The sequence below is a fragment of the Pelophylax lessonae genome (genome assembly GCF_965119305.1).
Source record: "Pelophylax lessonae genome assembly, chromosome: 5".
NCBI classification, from domain to species: Eukaryota; Metazoa; Chordata; class Amphibia; order Anura; family Ranidae; genus Pelophylax; species Pelophylax lessonae.
In genome coordinates, this window is record NC_138772.1 from 251089722 (window position 1) to 251109868 (window position 20147).

The following is a 20147-nucleotide window of genomic DNA, read 5'->3' on the forward strand; positions in this document are numbered from 1 at the left end:
AAATATCTTATGAATTGACAACTTTGTGTAAAAAAATACATATTCATTTTATTTTCACATTTTCCAAAAACTTGTGGGAAAAAATGACATGTTCAAAAGACTCATTATGCCTCATAGAATTGTAGCACCTTCCTAGATAGGTGCTAGAGAGTAAGTATAGTTTTTGGCTCTTTCTGTCTATCAGAGGAGCAGCAGGTAAATTCTATACTCTCTCTGCTTTACAGGAAGCAGGATCTGTAAGTTAGGTCTGTTCAATGTGCTCAGTGTGTGAGTCATGTGGTCTGGGGGAGTGTTCCCACTGGCCCAATGGGGAGGCACATTGCACAGTGGAGGAAACCTGACCAATAGACACACAGGCTTTGATACAGCCCCAGTGATTGGCACAAGACTGCTGTCTCAGTGCATTGTGGGGCTTAGTATATAAAGCCAGGGGCATATGTGCTCAAGGTCTTTGGCTGGTGAGCAGAGTCCCGGAAGGAGGGTGGCGGCTGCCTCCTCTTCTGCAGCAGTTGGTGTATGGTCACAGGCAGTCGGCCTGATGAGCCAGAAGTGTGGAACTGAGCCCAGAGGCCCAGGAGAGCTGACTGAAGGCGTTGAGGCACTAGAGAACCTGGAAAGCAGTATCATGAGTACAGAGGATCGTGCCTAAGGGCCTGACCAGGAAGGGGGCCACTCCGGAGTAGAGTAGTCAGTGGATGGGTGTCAGCTGTTGGATAGAAAGGGGGTACTAGGTGTGTACTAAAAGGAACATTACCTCCGATTCATCTGGTGCCAGGATGAAGCTACGGCCTTGCCGCATTCTCAGATAGAAGTCCTCAGCATTGTGAATAGTTCAAGTGTTGGAGTATCCCACTCATCCCTTCTTCTATCCCAATATCAAATAAAACAACAAAAACAACAACCCCTAGACTGTTTATTGACTGAGCCAAGAAAGTAAAGTGTTAAAATTCTGCATGCAGTTGCTATGGGTAACCCAGCAGAATCCAGAAGTGTGAAAAACCAGCAGCTCCTAAGGGGGCAGTGCTTCATTATATACGTTGGGGGGTTTGCTTTACAAAATTGGGTCATTTGTGGTAAATTCCACTGTCATGGTGCTCCAGGGCATTCAAAAATGTGATAAGTCATTAGGAAATTATATGTGTAATTTATGCTCCTAGAACACCTGACAGTACTCCTTGCATGTTCGGCCTCTGTATGTGGCCAGGCTGTAAAAAAGTCTCACACATGTGGTATTGCCATACTCAGGAGGAGTAGCAGAATGTATTTGGGGTGTAATCGCAATGCATTTGCTGTGTGAGAAATAACTTGTTGCTATGACAATTTTGTTTAACAAAAAAAAATTATATTTCTTAATTTTCCCAAGAGTTGTCGGAAAAAAATGACAACTTCAAAAACTCATCATGCCTCTTACTAAATACCTTGGAATATCTACTTTCCAAAAAGGGTTAATTTGGGGGGTATTTGTACTGTTCTGACATTTCATGGCCTCAAGAAATGAGATAGGCCATCAGTGCATCAGGTGTAATTCATTTTTAATGGTTGGCACCATAGCTTGTAGACTCTAACTTTCACATAGACCAAATAATTTCCACCAATTTAGGTTGTTTTTACCAAAGCTATGTAGCAGTATACATTTTGGCCCAAATTTATGAACAAAAATTACTTATTTGCAAAATGTTATAATAGAAACTAAAAAAAAGTTTGTTTTTATTTTCATAATTTTCTCAATTTTTTCACTTCAAATCCAGTGGTGATTAAATACCACCAAAAGAAAGCTCTATTTTTGTGAAAAAAATGATAAAAATGTTGTTTGGGTACAAGGGTTGCATGACTGAGTAATTGTCATTCAAAGTGTGAGAGCACTGAAAGCTGAAAATTGGTTTGGGCAGGAAGGGGGTAAAAGTGCCCTGTATTGAAGTAGGTATTTAACCTCTTCTTTAAGAAAGGCTCAGACAGAGAAGTGATCACTTGTAGCGTGCAGAAAAGCATATGCAATGGAAACCTTTACATTTAAAAAAAAGATCCTTCATTCTGAGGTTTATGTGTATCTGTGAGAATGTCACTTGTGTAGGTATTATTTTGTGGGTTCAAGGACTGTGGTATATGTGTGCAAAGTATACAGTGACTAGGCACAGATTCTATTTAGGCATCCCCCTTTAAGTTCCTTCCTCTGTTAGGCAAAATCTGTCCTCTGCATCACTTACTGCTGACCCCTGTCCTCCGCGCTGCTGACCCCATACACTGCCCTGCTGACCATTGTCCTCTATCCTGCTTACCCCTGTACACTGCCCTATAAACTACTAACCCTATCCTCTGCCCCCCAACATTTTTTACTGCATCCCCCACTTTAGACAGACTAGATCCGGCCCTGGTAAAAAGTGCAAAATCGGCTGCAGCTACGCATGGTAGCCAGCTTCTAACTTCAGCTTATTTAATTAAGCTTTGTCAAAAAAAAACTGGAAGCTAAATGGCTTTTTTGCAGAGCTGCACCAGATTTAGCACTCTCCAGTTTTAGTAAATCAAGCTCTGTATGTCTATATCAGTATTCAGACCATTAGGTTTTAGGTTCAGTTAACACTGCTGTGACCCCATTGTCATGCAATTTCCAAAGCGACTATGCAGCTTCCAATCTTGATACAACTTCAATGAGACTGTACTTACAGGAGTTGCAGAACCATAGATAAGGATTCCTATGGGACTTTGATGGATGAGTTTTTTTTTTTTTGTAATTCTAACCTCTACTCCCTGGTCATCCTTGCTGCCTAAAAACTTTCTCTCATGCAGATTCCATTCACACCTGAGCATAGCAGAAACGTGTGAATTTCAAGCATTAACATGCATCGCACATAGGGTAGCCCATTCACTTGAATAGGCTGCCTTCTGCACGACAAACACCCAAAAGTAGCTCAAGAATGTTTTTGGCTGTGGAGTGCCATTTAGCAAATTTGTTGCGTGTTTTGTCATGTGTAAAAACACGCGTCTTCTAACTGTAATTGGGGTGTCCTTTAACAATTAGGTTGCATTCACCTTTGCACGTTTCCATTTTGGAAATGCGCTGCAAATGCACATCATACTTGCGCTGCCATAATGGCAACAGAAGTGCAATGCATATTCCCCAAATGGCTGCAAAGTTTTCTGAGCAGGTTGCCACACGTTCAGAAATGCGCAGATATGAACACAGCCTAAATGACAATGCAAGCATGTCATGCATTTGCTGCACATTACCAGGCCTTTCCAAAATGCATGGCAAAGCTTGTGATTTCCGTGTAGGTTGCCGCGCTTTTTGCAAATGTGCCTAAATGGCTATGCAAGCACAGCACGTGTTTGCCGTGTGTTATTTAAATGCACAGCAAAGCACGTGCTTTCTGTGCAAGTTGCCAAACATTTGGAAATGCGCAGTCATTATCGCAGCCTAAATGGCAATGAAATGTGACATGCGTTTGCCGCACGTTCAGAAACATGCAGATGCAAGTGCAAACTAATGGCAACGTAAGTGCTACCTGCATTTCTTAAACCTGCGGCAAAGTGTGCAAATTCTGTGCGGGTCGCCTCACGTTTTAAAATGTGCAAATGCAGCCTAAATGTGCGGCAAGAGAGATGCATGGTTTTTCCAAAATGTGGAGCAAAGTGCACGTATTCTTTGTGGGTTGTCTTGCGTTTGAGAAACATGCAGTCCAAATGCCAAAGCAAGTGCGCCATGTGTTTCTGCATGTTTTTGAAACACATGGCAAAGTGGGCATTTTATCTGCAGGTTTCCCCGTGTTTGGAAATGCATGGATGCAAACGCAGCCCAAATGGCAACGCAAGTGGACGCGCGTTTAGACACGTTTTTTCAAAACGTACCGCAAAGTGTGCATTTTCTGTGTGAGTTGCCATGCGTTTGGAAATACGCAGATGCCAACACAACCTAAATGGCACGCAAGTGCAACACATGTTTCTGAATGCACAGCAAAGTGCGTATTTTATGTGCTAGTTGCTCGGAAACACGGAGATGCGAACGAAGCCTACACGCACACGTTTCTGAAATGCGCTGCACAACTTTCGTTTTCTGTGCATTCAGAAAGGCCCAACAAACCTTTTGCGATTGCATTGCCATTTAGGCTACATTCACATCTGCACATTTTCGAACATGTGGCAAACATGCGTAAAAAGTGCATTACCATTTAGGCTGCATTTGCATCTTTGTGTTTCCGAACGTGTGGCAACCCGCACAGGGCAGCCTATTATCTTTTGTTGCGGCGCAATGATGACTTTTTAAACATATTTAAAACTTTCCTTGTTTTTGGATATTAAGAGAAATCATTGTTTCAAGACAATACCACCAAAAAAAAAAACTTTCTTCTAAAAAAATTAGAAATCTATTTTGTTAAACAAGCTCATAGCAGAAATATAAAAAGTAGTTAGGTGGAAGTACAAATGGCAACTGCCCCAACTGGAAGGGCGAAGCATGTCTAACAAACACAAAGAAAAATTCCCAGCTCAACTTACCTATTAGCCTACAACAAACTGAATTGTCCTGTCTAACAGTTCACATTAAAAACTGGGTTTTAGTTTGCACACATTAGCTGCAGAGGCTACGACTGCGAAAAAGCACTCCAGTATTATTTGCAGTGTGCAGTCCTAACACTATACATTTTGAGAGCCTCCATAGTAGGAGCACATATATAGAAATGCACCGATCTAGCCAGACTATTGTTTATTGAGAGCGGAGCTGTGTTGTAAGTTTTCCCTGAGTTTAGGAGCTCCAGATTGGGCCTGGAGTTCGAAGGTTTAAAAGCATCTTGACAGAACCTTCAATCCTGTGTCAAAGTTTTGCTGGTAGCCTGCAGCCTGTGTGAGTACACAGGTGTGCAGGACCATTTTGCACCAAGTCTGAGAGTAGCTAAGGGCAGTTGCTGCCATTTGGAGACAGCCTTTGTGTGAAAAGAGTGGTGTGCTCCAGCCAGGAAGGGTGACTTCCTTGGGAGACAAGTCCCCATGCTGAGGGGACTTCTTGGGCAAAGGACTGGGAAATTTAGGACATCTACATGAGTCTAGAGAGATTGGGAATGCTGTCCTAGCAAGTCCAGGAGGGTTGGAGGGAGTCTGAGTTCCCGAGAAGTGTGTGATAATCCCGGGTACTGGGAAAACCCTATCAGGAGGCCTGGAGTGGGTCTGCACATCAATGCGATAAGAGGCGAAGTGTAGCCAGGTGGGCTAGCATTTTTTTCATTATGTATGGTTGCTGGAGAAGAACCCCTTAGTGGGCAACCAGTCTGAACTGAACTTTGTGTTGAACTTTTTGTCTCAATATAAGTGGGCTGCTGAGCCCTTAAAGGGGTTGTAAACATTCTCTTGTAACTTGTACCTATAAGGTAAGCCTTTAATAAGGCTTACCTATAAGTACTGTAAATATCTCCTAAACTTGCACCGTTTAGGAGATATTTACTTTTAATGCAGCTGATGACGTCATCAGCGCGTTCCGTTCCTTCAGAGCCCTATGCCTTGAACGTGAGTGATGTCATGCGTGGGAGTGATGTCATTGCGCCTCCGGGCCAATCAGATGGCCGGAGGACACGAACCAGGAAGCAGGATGGCCGAACATGTCGGCCGTGTCTCTGCTGAGCGGACGGCACTGTGGGGGCTTCGTTCTAAGGTAAGTATTTCATAATTTTCTTTTTTTTGGGGGGTTTACAACCTCTTTAATTATACAGTATCTCATAAAAGTGAGTACACCCCTCACATGTTTGTAAATATTTTATTATATCTTTTCATGTGACAACACTGATGAAATTACACTTTGCTACAATGTAAAGTAGTGAGTGTACAGCTTGTATAACAGTGTAAATTTGCTGTCCCCACGAAATAACTCAACAAACAGCCATTAATGTCTAAACCTCTGGCAACAAAAGTGAGTTCACTCCTAAGGGGAAATGTCCAAATTGGGCCCAAAGTGTCAATATTTTGTGTGGCCACCATTATTTTTCAGTACTACCTTAACCCTCTTGGGCATGGAGTTCACCAGAGCTTCACAGGATGCCACTGGAGTCCTCTTCCTCTCCTCCATGACAAAATCATGGAGCTGGTGAATGTTAGAGACCGTGCGCTCCTCCACCTTCCATTTGAGGATGCCCCACAGATGCTCAATAGGGTTTAGGTCTGGAGAAATGCTTGGCCAGTCAATCACCTTTACCCTCAGTTTCTTTAGCAAGGCAGTGGTCGTGGTAGAGGTGTGTTTGGGGTCATTATCATGTTGGAATACTGCCCTGCGGCCCAGTCTCCAAAAGGAGGGGATCATGCTTTGCTTTAATATGTCACAGTACATGTTGCCATTCATGGTTGCCTCAATGAACTGTAGCTCCCCAGGGCTGACAGCACTCATGCAGCCCCACACCATGACACCTTGCAGGTTGTATGGCAGTTTAGACACCACTGGAGTCACGCCATGAGCAATGTCCAGAAATCTTAGCCCAGATAGACGAGAGTCTGCCTTTGCCAACTCTAACTCCATGAGGAGGTCGCTTAGTTCTTGAAGCTTGCGATGATCTTTACTACCTATTTTTGGAAAGTTTTTCAGTCTCTTAAATAGAGCACTTTCTATGGCTTCAGAACCACCATAGGTTTGCTCAAGTCTTGCCCTGGCAGCAGCAAGACCTGCATCTGGGTAGTCAGCATGTACTGCTCTGTCTTTTAACACAATCTACAAATTTTGGCCCCAGCCACTTTATAAGCAAATCAAGTTCCTCCTTGACAGTAAGGTTGAGATCAACAATAGCAGCTTTGAAAGTTTATTTCCAAGCCCTGTGGTTCTCTGGACAGCCATCGAACTTTGAGAGGCTAATGTTAATGAGCTCATGGCGAATCATATATCTGGCAAAGTCAGATAGTTCTGATCTCTCACTCTTTGGTTCCAAAGTAACTTGTGGGACCCCTCCTGTGTAAAGGTTCTCTGGGGAATAAGGGAGAGGTTCACCAGTATAAAATGACGTTGCAAGAGCATTTAGCTTAGTCTATAAGGCTTCTGCTGGCTGTTGCTTGAACTGTGGCTTGTCGCTTGGAGTCACCTTGTCGTTGACAGGAGGTAATGTGGTTTGCTGTGTAGGTGTGTTGTGGACTTGAAGAGGTTCAGGCTTTTGTAGGTTGGAGGTCTCTGTATTGCGAGTCCGAACAGTAATGTTAGCAGGCGATATAGGAGATGATTCTGGCTCAAATCCTGGGGGAACACATAAGAATGACGTTCCTGTACTATTTTTACAGCAGGAACGCCGTTCCCGTTAGCAGCTGCATCCCCCCAACACGATCCCAGCGCCTGGCACGATCTCCTGCTCTGGGATGGCGGGTTGGTAAGCCCAGATTGCGGTTCCCGACCCGCCAGACCCGACATTCCCGAGCACATTGTGAAGAAAGGAGCTGCACTGCAGGAAGCAGAGCCAATGCTTTCTGTATAGTGCCGGCTCCTGTGACAGGTGGAGGGATACCAAATGTACTCCGCCTGTGACAGGAGTGAAACAGAAGCATCGGCTCTGCAGATGAGAGAGGGAGGCAGGGCAGCTGCCAAGTAAGCCCGAGCTGCCTGAAAATCAGGAGGAGCCCCATCAGTCTTGTTCAGTCCCCAGATGTAACAGCCGAGGAAGGAGCAGACGGGGCAGTGAGCTCCAATGACACTCTGGCCCCGCCCCCTGCTATGCCTGCACATCGGGACCTAAGAGGCCTCGGGTAGAAGCTGATTTCAGAGTGCTGGTAGCAGCCAGAAGCACTGTGAGCTCACAGATCGGATTAGAGCAGACCAGGGTACAGGTAGGTCCTTCTCCTCCCCTGGCTCCCCATATATAGGTACCAGACTAGTTCTAAAACTCTGACCTGGCTGTGGCTGTTCATTAGAGAGCAGCATGGCCCAGAAGACCCGGGGCACTGTGCTGACATCTTCTACACTGTGACACTCAGACTCAGCACTGCTTGATGGGCTTCTGTTAGACCTGGTTCTCATGTATACAGCTTATTTATTTAAATGGGCTGCCGTGTCAACATTTCCCAGAAAAAAAGGTGCATGCAGCATTTTAAAAACGCAGTGGCCTTGAAATCGCATCATGCTTTTGCACCATGTGACTTACCTGCAGTTCCTGCACCTGCAAATATGCTGCATTTTTAGATGCGTGGGTCACATGAGTCATATGGTGCAAAAGCATGATGCGATTTCAAGGCCACAGCTTTTTTTAAATGCTGCATGCACTTTTTTTCAGTGGGAAATGCAGGCACGGCTGCCCATTCACATGAATAAGCTGTTGTGCCTGCACAAACCTGCCTACATGAGAACCAGGCCCAAGTCATTTAAAAAAAAAACTCATTCCCCTGCAGATTTAAGTCATAATGCACTAGTGTGCACTGCATACTATCACATTATGACAGACGTATCTGCAAACGGAGCCCCTCACGGTTCCCCTTGGCCCTCAGCACAACCCTCTTCTCCCAGTCTTCGTTCTGGGTTCTCAACCTTTAAACACTTGAATGGATAGGCTGCGGTGACATCATTCCTGTGCATGCGCACAGGAGTCACATTGCTGCAGCACACAGAGTGGGCTCTAAATGCGATGTGATCTGCACATGCATGGCTCAAATCACATTATTGCTGACAGGTATTTATAACAGAATAGACCACTAGGGTCTCTAACCACTGCAGTGCCCGACACTTTTACCCCCTTCCTGAACAGGCCAATTTTCAGGGCTGTCAAAATAAATCACCGCCTGCTTTTTTTAAATTCTTTTTATGCTAAATAAACAAAAAAGACTGAATATTTTGAAAAAAAAAAAAAATGTTTCTATTTATTCCTGTTATACAATTTTGCAAAAAAAAATAATCTTTCTTCATATATTTATGCCAAAATATATTCTACTACATTTTTAGTTGGAAAAAAATAACCCAAATGAGTGTATATTATTTAATCTATAGGAAAGGTTGGGAAGACCCGTGTGGTCTTCTGCTGCTGTAGCCCATCTGCTTCAAGGTTTGATGTGTTGTGTGCTCAGAGATGGTATTCTCCATACCTTAGTTATAACGAGTGGTTATTTCAGTTACTGTTGCCTTTCTATCATCTGGAACCAGTCTGCCCATTCTCCTCTGACCTCTGACATCAATAAGGCATTTTCCTCCACACACTGGATATTTTCTCTTTTCCCCCCCATTCTCTGTAATCCCGAGAGATGGTTGTGTGTGAAAATACCAGAAATCCTCAGACCAGCCCTTCTGGCACCAACAACCATGCCACGTTCAAAGTCACTTCAATTCCCTTTCTTCCCCATTCTGATGCTCGGTTTGAACTTCAGCAAATCGCCTTCACCACATCTAGATGCCTAAATGCATTGAGTTGCTGCCATGTGATTGGCTGACTAGCAGTTTGTGTTACCAAGTAATTGAACAGGTGTGTACCTAATAAAGTGGGTGTATATTCTTAGCTCAAATAAAGTTAATTCTCTTGTTCTCAGCTTTTTCCAAATTACCGCTTTTATTTTTTATTTTTTGCTGCTGTGATCTGACTTTCTGTGAGAGGGTGAATAAGTTCCCGATTCATGGTCCTACTGTAGGTAGGAATGTAGCCACCCTCTCTTGCTCACTTCTGAGTTTGACTATTGGATGTGTTGTGTGCATAGAGCACTGTACATGGCTGCAAATATATGAGAATGAATAGCAAAGATTTTTTGGGGTGTTGGGGTAGAGAGCAAAATTGCATGGGAGCCCCAAGAAAATGTTTGTCCGGCGTCCAAGAGAGAGAGAGAGAGAGAGAGAGAGAGAGAGAGAGAGAGAGAGAGGATAGAGAGAGAGAGAGAGAGAGGAGAGAGAGAGAGAAGGGGGAGAGAGAAGGGAGAGAGAGAGAGAGAGAGTAGGGAGGGAGAGAGAGAGAGGGGAGAGAGAGAAGGGAGAAAGAGAGAGAGAGAGAGAGAGAGAAGGGAGAAAGAGAGAGAGAGAGAGAGAGAGAGAGAGAAGGGGGAGAGAGAAGGGAGAGAGAGAGATAGTAGGGAGGGAGAGAGAGAGAAGGGAGAAAGAGAGAGAGAGAGAGAGAGAAGGGAGAAAGAGAGAGAGAGAGAGAAGGGAGAAAGAGAGAGAGAGAAGAAAGAAAGAATAGAGAGGGGCGAGAGATAGAGGAGAACTAGGGAAATTTGCTACTTAAAGTATACGTAACCCACCAGCAGTACATACCAGTAGTACCAGCCAGCAGTACCAGCCCTGGGGAACAGCCAGTTAGCAGCCACCAGCCATACCCACCTGGGGGACAGCAGCAGCAAGCGATACCTGCAGGAACCCAATTCAATCCATGTAACAAAACAGAAGGGGAATCTGTCCCCTTCTGTTTGCACAGACCAGATTGGAGGGCCCATAGAGTAGAACGGGCTGTGTCCGTGTCTGCTCTGCATATGCTGACATGGACCTATTATCTTATCTGCCTGGTCTGTTCATTGTGGCCCACAATCTGTTACCAAGTCGCTAAAGTGGCCCTCGTTCCTCAAAAGGTGTATATATACACGAACACACACTGTTTTTTAATTTTTGAGGTGGGGGGTGGTAATCTTGGGTGAGTTCCCACACTTTTTTTCCCAGGACTTGACCCCTGAGCTTATCGCTTAATCTTGGTGCCCTCTTGGTGCTCCCCAAGTTTGGTGTCCCTGTCCCTTAGGGTTCAGGAGCAGTTAAGCTGACCAAGATTTCCCATTGATGCCAATGTTAAAGACGGGGAGCAGTGCCATGTCAAGCTGACCAAGATTTCCCATAGACGCCAATGAGCACTGAAAGCAGAAAATTGTTCTGGGCAGGAAGGGGGTGAAAGTGTCCTATATTTAGGTGGTTAAGGGGAACCCTATGACAGAATAACCCCCCCCCCCCCCACCCTGAAATCTATACAAGGTACTTTGGGTCTGATATAGCTTTTAAGGGGTACACCATGCCAAAATAAAAAAAATGGTGTGAGGTCCGCCCCAAAATCATCCACACCAGGCCCTTTGGGTCTGGTATAGATTTTAAAGTAAACTTCACGCCAAAATTAAAAAAAATAAACAGTGCGGGGTCCCCCCCAAAATCCATACCAGACCCTTATCTGAGCATGCAGCCTGGCAGGCCAGGAAAGGGGATGACAATGAGCGAACGCCCCCCCCCCTTCCTGAACCATACCAGGCCGCTTGCCCTTATCATGGGGAGGGCATGTTGATGGGGACTAGGGCCTCTTCCCAACAACCCTGGACTGTGTTTGTGGGGGTCTGTGGGGGGGGCTTATTGGAATGTGGAAGCCCCCTTTAACAAGGGGGCCCCCAGATCCTGCCTCCCCCCATGTGTTTGGGTATTGGGTACCAAAAAAGTGTAAAAAAGTAAAAACCACAGGAAACAGTTTTTGGCAAGTCCTTTATTAAAAAGAAAAAAGAGAAAAAATAGTGTCCCTCGATTTAAATCACGACAACCGCCGAACCCGAAAAATAGCTTCTGACATACATGAAGTCATGTGACATTAGAAGGGGGGAGGTGCCACTGGGTGACATAACCGGGTGACTCCGCCCTTGCGTATAAAAGAACTGTCAAAGCCAAAGAGCGGGCTTATGGCAGGTAGCCTCTTAGGAGGCGAAGCGTTTTTTTTTTTATTTTTTCTATTTTTCGGGCCAGGCAGGCATCATGATTGACAATGAATTTCCATTGAGGGACCCTGTTTTTTTTTTTTTTCCTTTTTAACCACTTAAGCCCCGGAAGATTTGGCTGCTCAAAAGACCAGGCCCTATTTTGCGATTCGGCACTGCGCGACAACGCTGTACCCAAACAAAATTGACGTTCTATTTTTCCCACAAATAGAGCTTTCGTTTGGTGCTATTTGATCACCTGCGCGATTTTTATTTTTTGCGCTATAAACAAAAAAAGAGCAACAATTTTGAAAAAATAACAATATTTTTTATATGAAATTCTCAAAATTTTTTTTAAAAATCTAAATTTTTTAACATTTTAGGCCAATTTGTTTTCTGCTACATATGTTTGGTAAAAAAAAAAATTGCAATAAGCGTATTTTGATTGTTTTGCGCAAAAGTTATTGCGTTTACTAACTACGGGAAAGATTTATGTCATTTGTCATTTTTATTATTTTTTTTTTTACTAGTAATGGAGGCGATCTGCGAATTTTTTTTTGCGGGACTGCGACATTGCGGCGGACAGATCCTACCCGTGACTGACATTTTTGACACTTTTGGGAGTACCAGCGACATTACTACAGTAAACATAAACACAAAAGAAGGGCGCACCAGCCTAGCGCATTATCCTCAGTAGGCTTTTATTAATAAATTGTTAAAAAACGTCTACTCACAAACAAGTGATGTAAACCAGCACAACAACGTCCATGATGTTGGAGTCCAATATCTTGTCAAGATGAACGGCTGATGCGTTTCGAGGCAGTGCCTCTTCCTCAGAGCCTAAGGGCCATGTCTGAACCCTTGGTATATATATATATATATAGTAAAAGTTGTTTCCAAATGACCCCAAAAGAAAGGGGAGGAAGTACTTACCTTGTGGGTGTGGCCACACAGATGTCATTAACTGAAGCTTAATATATACTTGATGTATATATAAATCTCCTTCACCCATGTGATAGATGACACCGGTCTAGTCTTTCTGGACCTGGAACTGCGGGCTGAACTGAATGGGAACATTATATCTAAGACACACTTTAAACCTAGCGGGGGGAATTGGTATCTACACGCAAAGAGTAACCATCACCCAAGATGGATTAGAAATGTACCCTACGGCCAATTCTGCAGGTTACAGAGGACTAGAGTCACGGACTATGAGGAACAGGGTCTGATCTTAAAGAACAGATTCCGGGAAAAGGGGTATCAAGAGAAACTTACCAAAGAAGCCTATACCAAATACTGCCAGTTGTATGGGAGAGATACAGGTCTAGATAACGTGTAGATAACCCACAAGGGAGGTACTTCCTCCCCTTTCTTTTGGGGTCATTTGGAAACAACTTTTACTATATATATACCAAGGGTTCAGACATGGCCCTTAGGCTCTGAGGAAGAGGCACTGCCTCAAAACGCGTCAGCCGTTCATCTTGACAAGATATTGGACTCCAACATCATGGACGTTGTTAGTTGATATGCTGGTTTACATCACTTGTTTGTGAGAAGACATTTTTTAACAATTTATTAACCACTTAAGCCCCGGAAGATTTTACCCCCATTCCGACCAGGGGGTATTTTGCGATTCGGCACTGCGTGACTTTAACGGACAATTGCGCGGTCGTGCGACGCTGTACCTAAACGAATTTGGCGTCCTTTTTTTCCCACAAACAGAGCTTTCTTTTGGTGGTATTTGATCACCTGTGCGATTTTTTGATCACGCGCTATAAACAAAAAAAGAGCGTAAATTTTCCAAAAATAGCAATATTTTTCACATTTTTTTATATGAAATTCCCCAAAAAAAAATTTAAAAATCAAAAAAAATGGCAAAAAGCGTATTTTGATTGGTTTGCGCAAAAGTTATCGCGTTTACTAACAAAGGGAAAGATTTCTGTCATTTTTGTTGTTTTTTTTTTTAACGTGTAATGGCGGCGACCAGCGTTTTTTTTTGCGGTACTGCGACATTGGGGCGGACAGATCGGACCCTTGACTGACATTTTTGACACTTTTGGGGTTACCAGTGACATTTCTACAGTAATCAGTGCTATATATATGCACTGTTACTGTAAAAATACACTGGTAGTGAAGGGGTTAACTTTATTTGGGAGGGAGGGGCTGTGTGTATCCCTAGGGGCGTGCTTTCTACTGTGATTGGCTGGGGCTTGAGCTGTATGGACACTGATCAACGGATCTACATACTAGATCCGAGTGATCAGTATCCTAACAGCAAGGAGAATGACAGGTGGCTTGTTTACACAAGCTGCCTGACATTCTCCCTCTCCCCCGCCGATCGCCGAGTGACCGGCGGACATCGGGTCCGCCGGTCACACGCGCGGGGGGGTCCGTGACCACGCGGGAGCGGGGGCGCGCGCTCGCTCCCTAGACCCTCACAAGCTAGTGACGTAGCCCTACGTCACTTTGCCTGTGAGGGGCTGACTGCCGACGTAGATCGGCGTTAGGCAGTCGGCAAGTGGTTAATAAATGCCTACTGAGGATAATGCGCTAGGCTGGTGCGCCCTTCTTTTGTGTTTATGTTTACAGTGTGTTGTCGACCACCCCGGTCGTAGAGGGCAGCAAGGTTTAGCCATTTGTGGATGCCAAGTGTGAATCCCGTGACAAAGGCAGTCTGAGAACCAGGTTCTGAGCGCAGGAGCAAGGTGCTAAGCATCACATTTTTCTTTTTGGAGTACATTACTACAGTAATCAGTGCTATAAATATGCTCTGTTACTGTCAAAATGACACTGGCAGAGAAGGGGTTAACTTTATTGGTGATCAAGTGGTTAAGTTTGTCCCTAGGGGCGTGATTCTAACTGTGGGGGGAGGGCGTGGCTTGTGATGTAACCACTACATAGCAGGATCGTATAGTCTCTGCACTTACATCAGTGAGAATGACAGACGGCTGTGTTTACATCAGCCGTCTGCCTTTCTCCCTCTCCTGCGGGAGATTGCGAGTGGCCGGCGGACATTGGAGCCGCCGGTCACTCGCGTGGGGATGCCTGTAAACGAGCGGGAGCGCGCCTCCGTGATAGAGGAATTGCAGGAGTTAACAGCCGCCATAACATCCCGGAGTGTGGGCTCAGGGTCTGGAGAAGGGGAGGATTGCAGCCTGGCCTGGTCTGAGCACGCCGGATCCCAATCATGGACTTGCTCAGAAATGTCTCCCAGTGGGACCGTGTCATCTGCATCCGAAGGGGAGCCCGGCGATGTGCTCAGCGCGACCCCAGAGGAGGAAGAACAGTCCCTTGAGGCTGCTTTTGTGAAGAGCCTCTGGGCGGCCTCAAGGTATGTGTCCTTAGGTGAGGCTCGTGGCACGGAGGCGCCATCTTTGGCCTGTCCGGCCGCGGCTGCCTTACCCTCCTTAGGCCGCTTTTGCATGTCTGCGGGGATCGGAGCGACTCACCGGAGCTGTGCGGAGGATCAGGGACGGCACTGGCACCGTTCAAGGTAAGTAAGGCGGCCGTTAAAGCTGGTTAAAGGATTAAATAGCAGGATACTCGGTGAAGCTATCTGTTCCCACGTCTGCTCACATCCGCGGTTCGGCCACGCCCCCGGGAGCGCGCCTCCGGGGGTGCATGCTCGCCCCCTACAGGCGGCTCAGCGAGTGACGTACCCCTACGTCACTTTGCCTAGCAGCGGCTGCCTCCTGCAGTATATCTGCGGTGGGCGGTCGTTATGTGGTAATAAAGGACTTGTCAAAATTATTTTCCTGTGGTTTTTACTTTTTTTACACTCTTTTAGTGAATGGGTATGGGTACGATGTACCCAATACCCATTCACATGGGGGTGGGCGCGAGATCTGGGAGCCCCCTTTTTAAAGGGGGGCTTCCAGATTCCGATAAGCCTCCCACTCGCAAACCCCAAAAACAACAGCCCAGGGTTGTCGGGAAGAGGCCCTTGTCCCCATCAACATGGGGACAAAGTGAAACAGTCCATGTGAATGTCCATAGATGAAAAGAAAAAAGATGACCCTGGTGCAGGTACCGCTTACCAGATTCCAATCATTGAAGAGCCAAATGAGTAGAGGCAGGGTCTTCAGATATGGAACACAGCAAGCTTCAGAAGGGCTCTGATATGAATCTCCTCAATAGTGTATGGGTAAAAAGGAGAAAAACGACACCATAGTGTAAACCAGTAACAGAAAGTAAATAACAAATGAGTTGTGACTTGTGCGGGTACCGCTTACCAGAAGTAGCAGATACTGTAGCCAAAATGATGGGAACCGAATCCGCAGACCTCAGAAAATAGGCAGCAAGCCCGTACCGTGGTGATGCAAATCTCCAAGGATAAGTTTAGACAAAAAGGAAAAAAAAGGCAAACGCCATAGCGTAAAACCATAAAACAACTAGTGATGACACCCAAATAGTGAAGCTAAAAATCCAATATTGATGAATAGTGACAGCCACCACCGAAAAGGATAGGATCCCCTTACTGACTGAACCAAGAGGATAAATCAATGGTGAGATAAACCGCTTACCAGATGGACTAAATAGTAGACATATAATAGAACCTAAAGGGCACCCTCACTGTTGCCAATTTGGCCATTCATGGTGAGAACAATTCTTCGGTACACAGCCTGAAGACCTGGGGGGACAGAACTGTCATACATTTAAGATAAAGAACTTTAAGAAGGTGAAGTCATGTAGCGTGTGCAAGCAGGCGATTACCAGGGAGGGGAGTGCTTGCCGAGTTTGCCGTCTGTCATGTCACCGCAAATGTGAAGCCAAGCCTGGTTGGTTGAGCGCTATCAGGAGTGTTGTCCAGCGTCACTTTGAACCCCCGCTCATGCAATACCTGGAGCTGGTAAGAGTACCCATCCTCACTGGTGCCCTTTAGGTTCTATTTTATGTCTACTTTTTAGTCCATCTGGTAAGCGGTTTATCTCACCATTGATTTATCCTCTTGGTTCAGTCAGTAAGGGGATCCTATCCTTTTCGGTGGTGGCTGTCACTATTCATCAATATTGGATTTTTAGCTTCACTATTTGGGTGTCATCACTAGTTGTTTTATGGTTTTACGCTATGGCGTTTGCCTTTTTTTTCCTTTTTGTCTAAACTTATCCTTGGAGATTTGCATCACCACGGTACGGGCTTGCTGCCTATTTTCTGAGGTCTGCGGATTCGGTTCCCATCATTTTGGCTACAGTATCTGCTACTTCTGGTAAGCGGTACCTGCACAAGTCACAACTCATTTGTTATTTACTTTCTGTTACTGGTTTACACTATGGTGTAGTTTTTCTCCTTTTTACCCATACACTATTGAGGAGATTCATATCGGAGCCCTTCTGAAGCTTGCTGTGTTCCATATCTGAAGACCCTGCCTCTACTCATTTGGCTCTTCAATGATTGGAATCTGGTAAGCGGTACCTGCACCAGGGTCATCTTTTTTCTTTTCATCTATGGACATTCACATGGACTGTTTTTCAATTGTTAGCGCAGCTTAATATATACATTTACTTTTTGGGGTGTCAGTCGCACTTGAAGCTGCTGCTTTGCTTATTTGAATTAGCGCAGTTGTTTTCCTCTTTTTATGGGGACAAAGTGCTTTGGGGCGGGGGGGCAGAGTGGTCTGGTATGGTTCAGGAGGGGGGGTGCTCGCTCATTCTTGTTAAAGGGGGCTTCCAGATTCCAATAAGCGCCCCACCCACAGACCCCGACAAACACAGTCCAGGGTAGTTGGGAAGAGGCCCTAGTCCCCATCAACATGCCCTCCCCATGTTGAGGACAAGCGGCCTTGTATGGTTCAGGGGGGGGGGGGCGCTCGCTCATCCCCCCATTCCTTACCTGCCAGGCTGCATGCTCAGATAAAGGTCTGGTATTGATTCTAAGGGAGACCCCACGCCATTTTTTTTAATCTTTCATTTTGGCGTTGGGTGGGCGGGAGCCCCATGCCGTTTTTTTCATTTTTTTCATCTGTATTGCAAAGGAGTCGGCATTAAATTACAGCCGAAAGCAAATTTAAATGACATTTTTTTTCCTCAGTATTCTCAGTATTGCTGCAGCAGGCTCTATACATCGTACAGATGCGCCACTTTACTGGCACAATAAGGGACCCCCCAGGAACTATATTTTAAAGGAATTAAAATAAAAAGAAAACCCCTGAGCACATGTACTCCTGGCATTTATACAGTATCCCAGCATGCACTTTCCTCTGCCAAATCACCAGGGCTGTACCAAATGCATGTGCACTCATTCGTCAGGTATTATAAAACTACAAAATATTTTTATTTTACAATTCTGTTATGAAATAGGTTTTCCAAGAATAAAAGTATGAGCCCTGGTTTACAAAAATATTGATAAAATGATATCCAACAGCGAAGAAAAAAAACATGCATAGTTACTGTAATTTTATAAATACTTGTCCTTTGGAAAGAATTGCTGCTAAAAAAACCCTGGGGATTTTTTTCTATAATGTTTATTGGGGTGTGCAGCCTCCGAAAAAGCTCCTAGTGCAAATCTCTTGTCTCTGAGAACACTATATATATATATATATATATATATATATTTACTTGCAATCTCTCTGGTTCGACAGAAAGGATTCAAAACTATACTCTCTGTCTAGCACCTTCCTAGGATGCTTGGCTTATGTAAAGCCAGAACCTCAATCAGACCATTCCTAGAGATCCTGATAGGAAAGAAATATAATCTTGTTGTCAAAGCATAACTGTAAGGTTGATGTAGCGGCCCCTTTGGCATCGAGTAAATAACGAGAGGAGAGCTTCTGACGGGTGCAGTTCTTTTATTCTTTTGCATCAAAGGTGTGCAGGAGGGTTGAACACCACCAATGTTAATCTCTTTAACACCTTGAGCACCGTAAACCATAAGCATCATGAACACCATAAGCACCGTGAAAACTGTAAACGACATACAATACATTTGTTTACAGTGATCACCAAAAAGGGGGTTACAAGGTTAATTACAAATGTGAAGTTACAAGGTGGATTTCAGTTGTCTGCACACATATCTAAATGACATTAAACATCTAAGGAAACATGACTACATGTAAAATGCTTTGCATTATCTATAGCATATTTTAAACTAACAGCATGGACACAATTTATGTCTAACAACATATATACTTTATATATAATGCACTTATACACATATATACTTTATATATAATGCACTTTTACTGCATACCTCGCTCCGCTTGCCAAGGGGTGCAACCTTAAACCTTAGAAATTCTCCATAGCAATCATCTTCCATGAGGTGCTGCTGACATGCATCTAAATGTGAAATCTGAATCACAAGAAACTTTAGCTCAGAGCTAGAGGGAGGAGGAGGAGTGGTCTAGTGGTTCTGCTGATTAAACATTCCCCAGGGAACCAAAAGGAAGGCAGAAAGGTTCCACCGGGCAGTAAGTGCTGAACAAAGATTTAAAGTGATAAGCGGACAGTTACAGTTGATTTGTACTTTAATTACCATTTTTAAAATAATTACTAATGTTACGCAAGAGGTTTTTTTTGTCTACTACTGATGAGTGTGAGGATATTTAATGTAAGAAAGCTCTATGACATATTGCAAAGAAAAACAGACATATTATTAAAATAAAAACTTTTTTTTCTAAAGGCGATTTACAGATTGGTGTTTTGGAGTTCCTCCTTTTTGGAAGCCTCATTGCTGCAGTGGACCCAGTTGCTGTTCTAGCCGTATTTGAGGAAGTCCATGTCAATGATGTCTTATTTATCATTGTTTTTGGAGAATCGCTTCTGAATGATGCAGTTACAGTGGTAAGACCTTAATATTTCATATTTATTCAAACCTTGTACAGCTAGGCATATTTAATATAATTTGAGACATTTCTGACAAGATAGCATTAATATTCTAAACAGGGACATATGTACAGAGCAGGGGAGGGCTGGGCCAGGGGGCAGGAGGGCAATTGCCCCCTGGGTTGCTCTGATGCCCCATAAAAAGGCTGCACTGCTTCTGCCAAATACATGCCTAAAGGATTCCTGGTGAAGGGAAGTAAAATGTCCTTATCACTGACCTATTGAGTGTGGGTTGAGACAAGGACAGAGCATAGGCTTCCCCACCCAAGCATGGATGGTGTAAAACTGTGTCTTAGCAGAGGCTTGTCCCATGCCCCACTAGAGAATCTCCTCCCCCAGCCAGCCGCAACCAAGCTGTCCAAGCTCCCCCAACCATCTCCTGCTGGCCAGGTCAGGAACCCTTTTCTCATGCTAATTACTTTTTATAGTCCTGTATACAAAAGACCACCCACAGGATGTTGACATTCATCTTGACCACTCACAGGTCATTTTGTGTGTGAGGTCATCAACACATGGCTGCACATCCCCCACAACCACATGGTTCATTAAATATGCGGCAGCCATTTTATATCCAAGAAACTCACTAAGCCACCTGTGGGTGGGAGATAATATTACACATGTATGGGAACATTTGTCATGAATCAGTTAAAAATCCACAACTGATACAATCCACCTGTTGATCCCATACATTGGCAAATATTACCAACATTACAAACAATTACATACATTTCTACTTCTTTACAAAAATATGCCTACAAC

The 20147-nt window shown here is 44.5% G+C and overlaps 1 protein-coding gene across 1 annotated transcript in view; it reads left to right on the plus strand.

The window, feature by feature from the left end:
• Positions 1-20147, plus strand: part of SLC9A3 (solute carrier family 9 member A3) — a 342657-nt gene that overhangs the window by 116125 nt on the left and 206385 nt on the right. The window contains exon 3 of the mRNA XM_082257740.1: positions 19186-19346. Coding sequence (XP_082113866.1) covers positions 19186-19346 — 161 coding nt within the window. The remainder of the gene's footprint in view (positions 1-19185; positions 19347-20147) is intronic.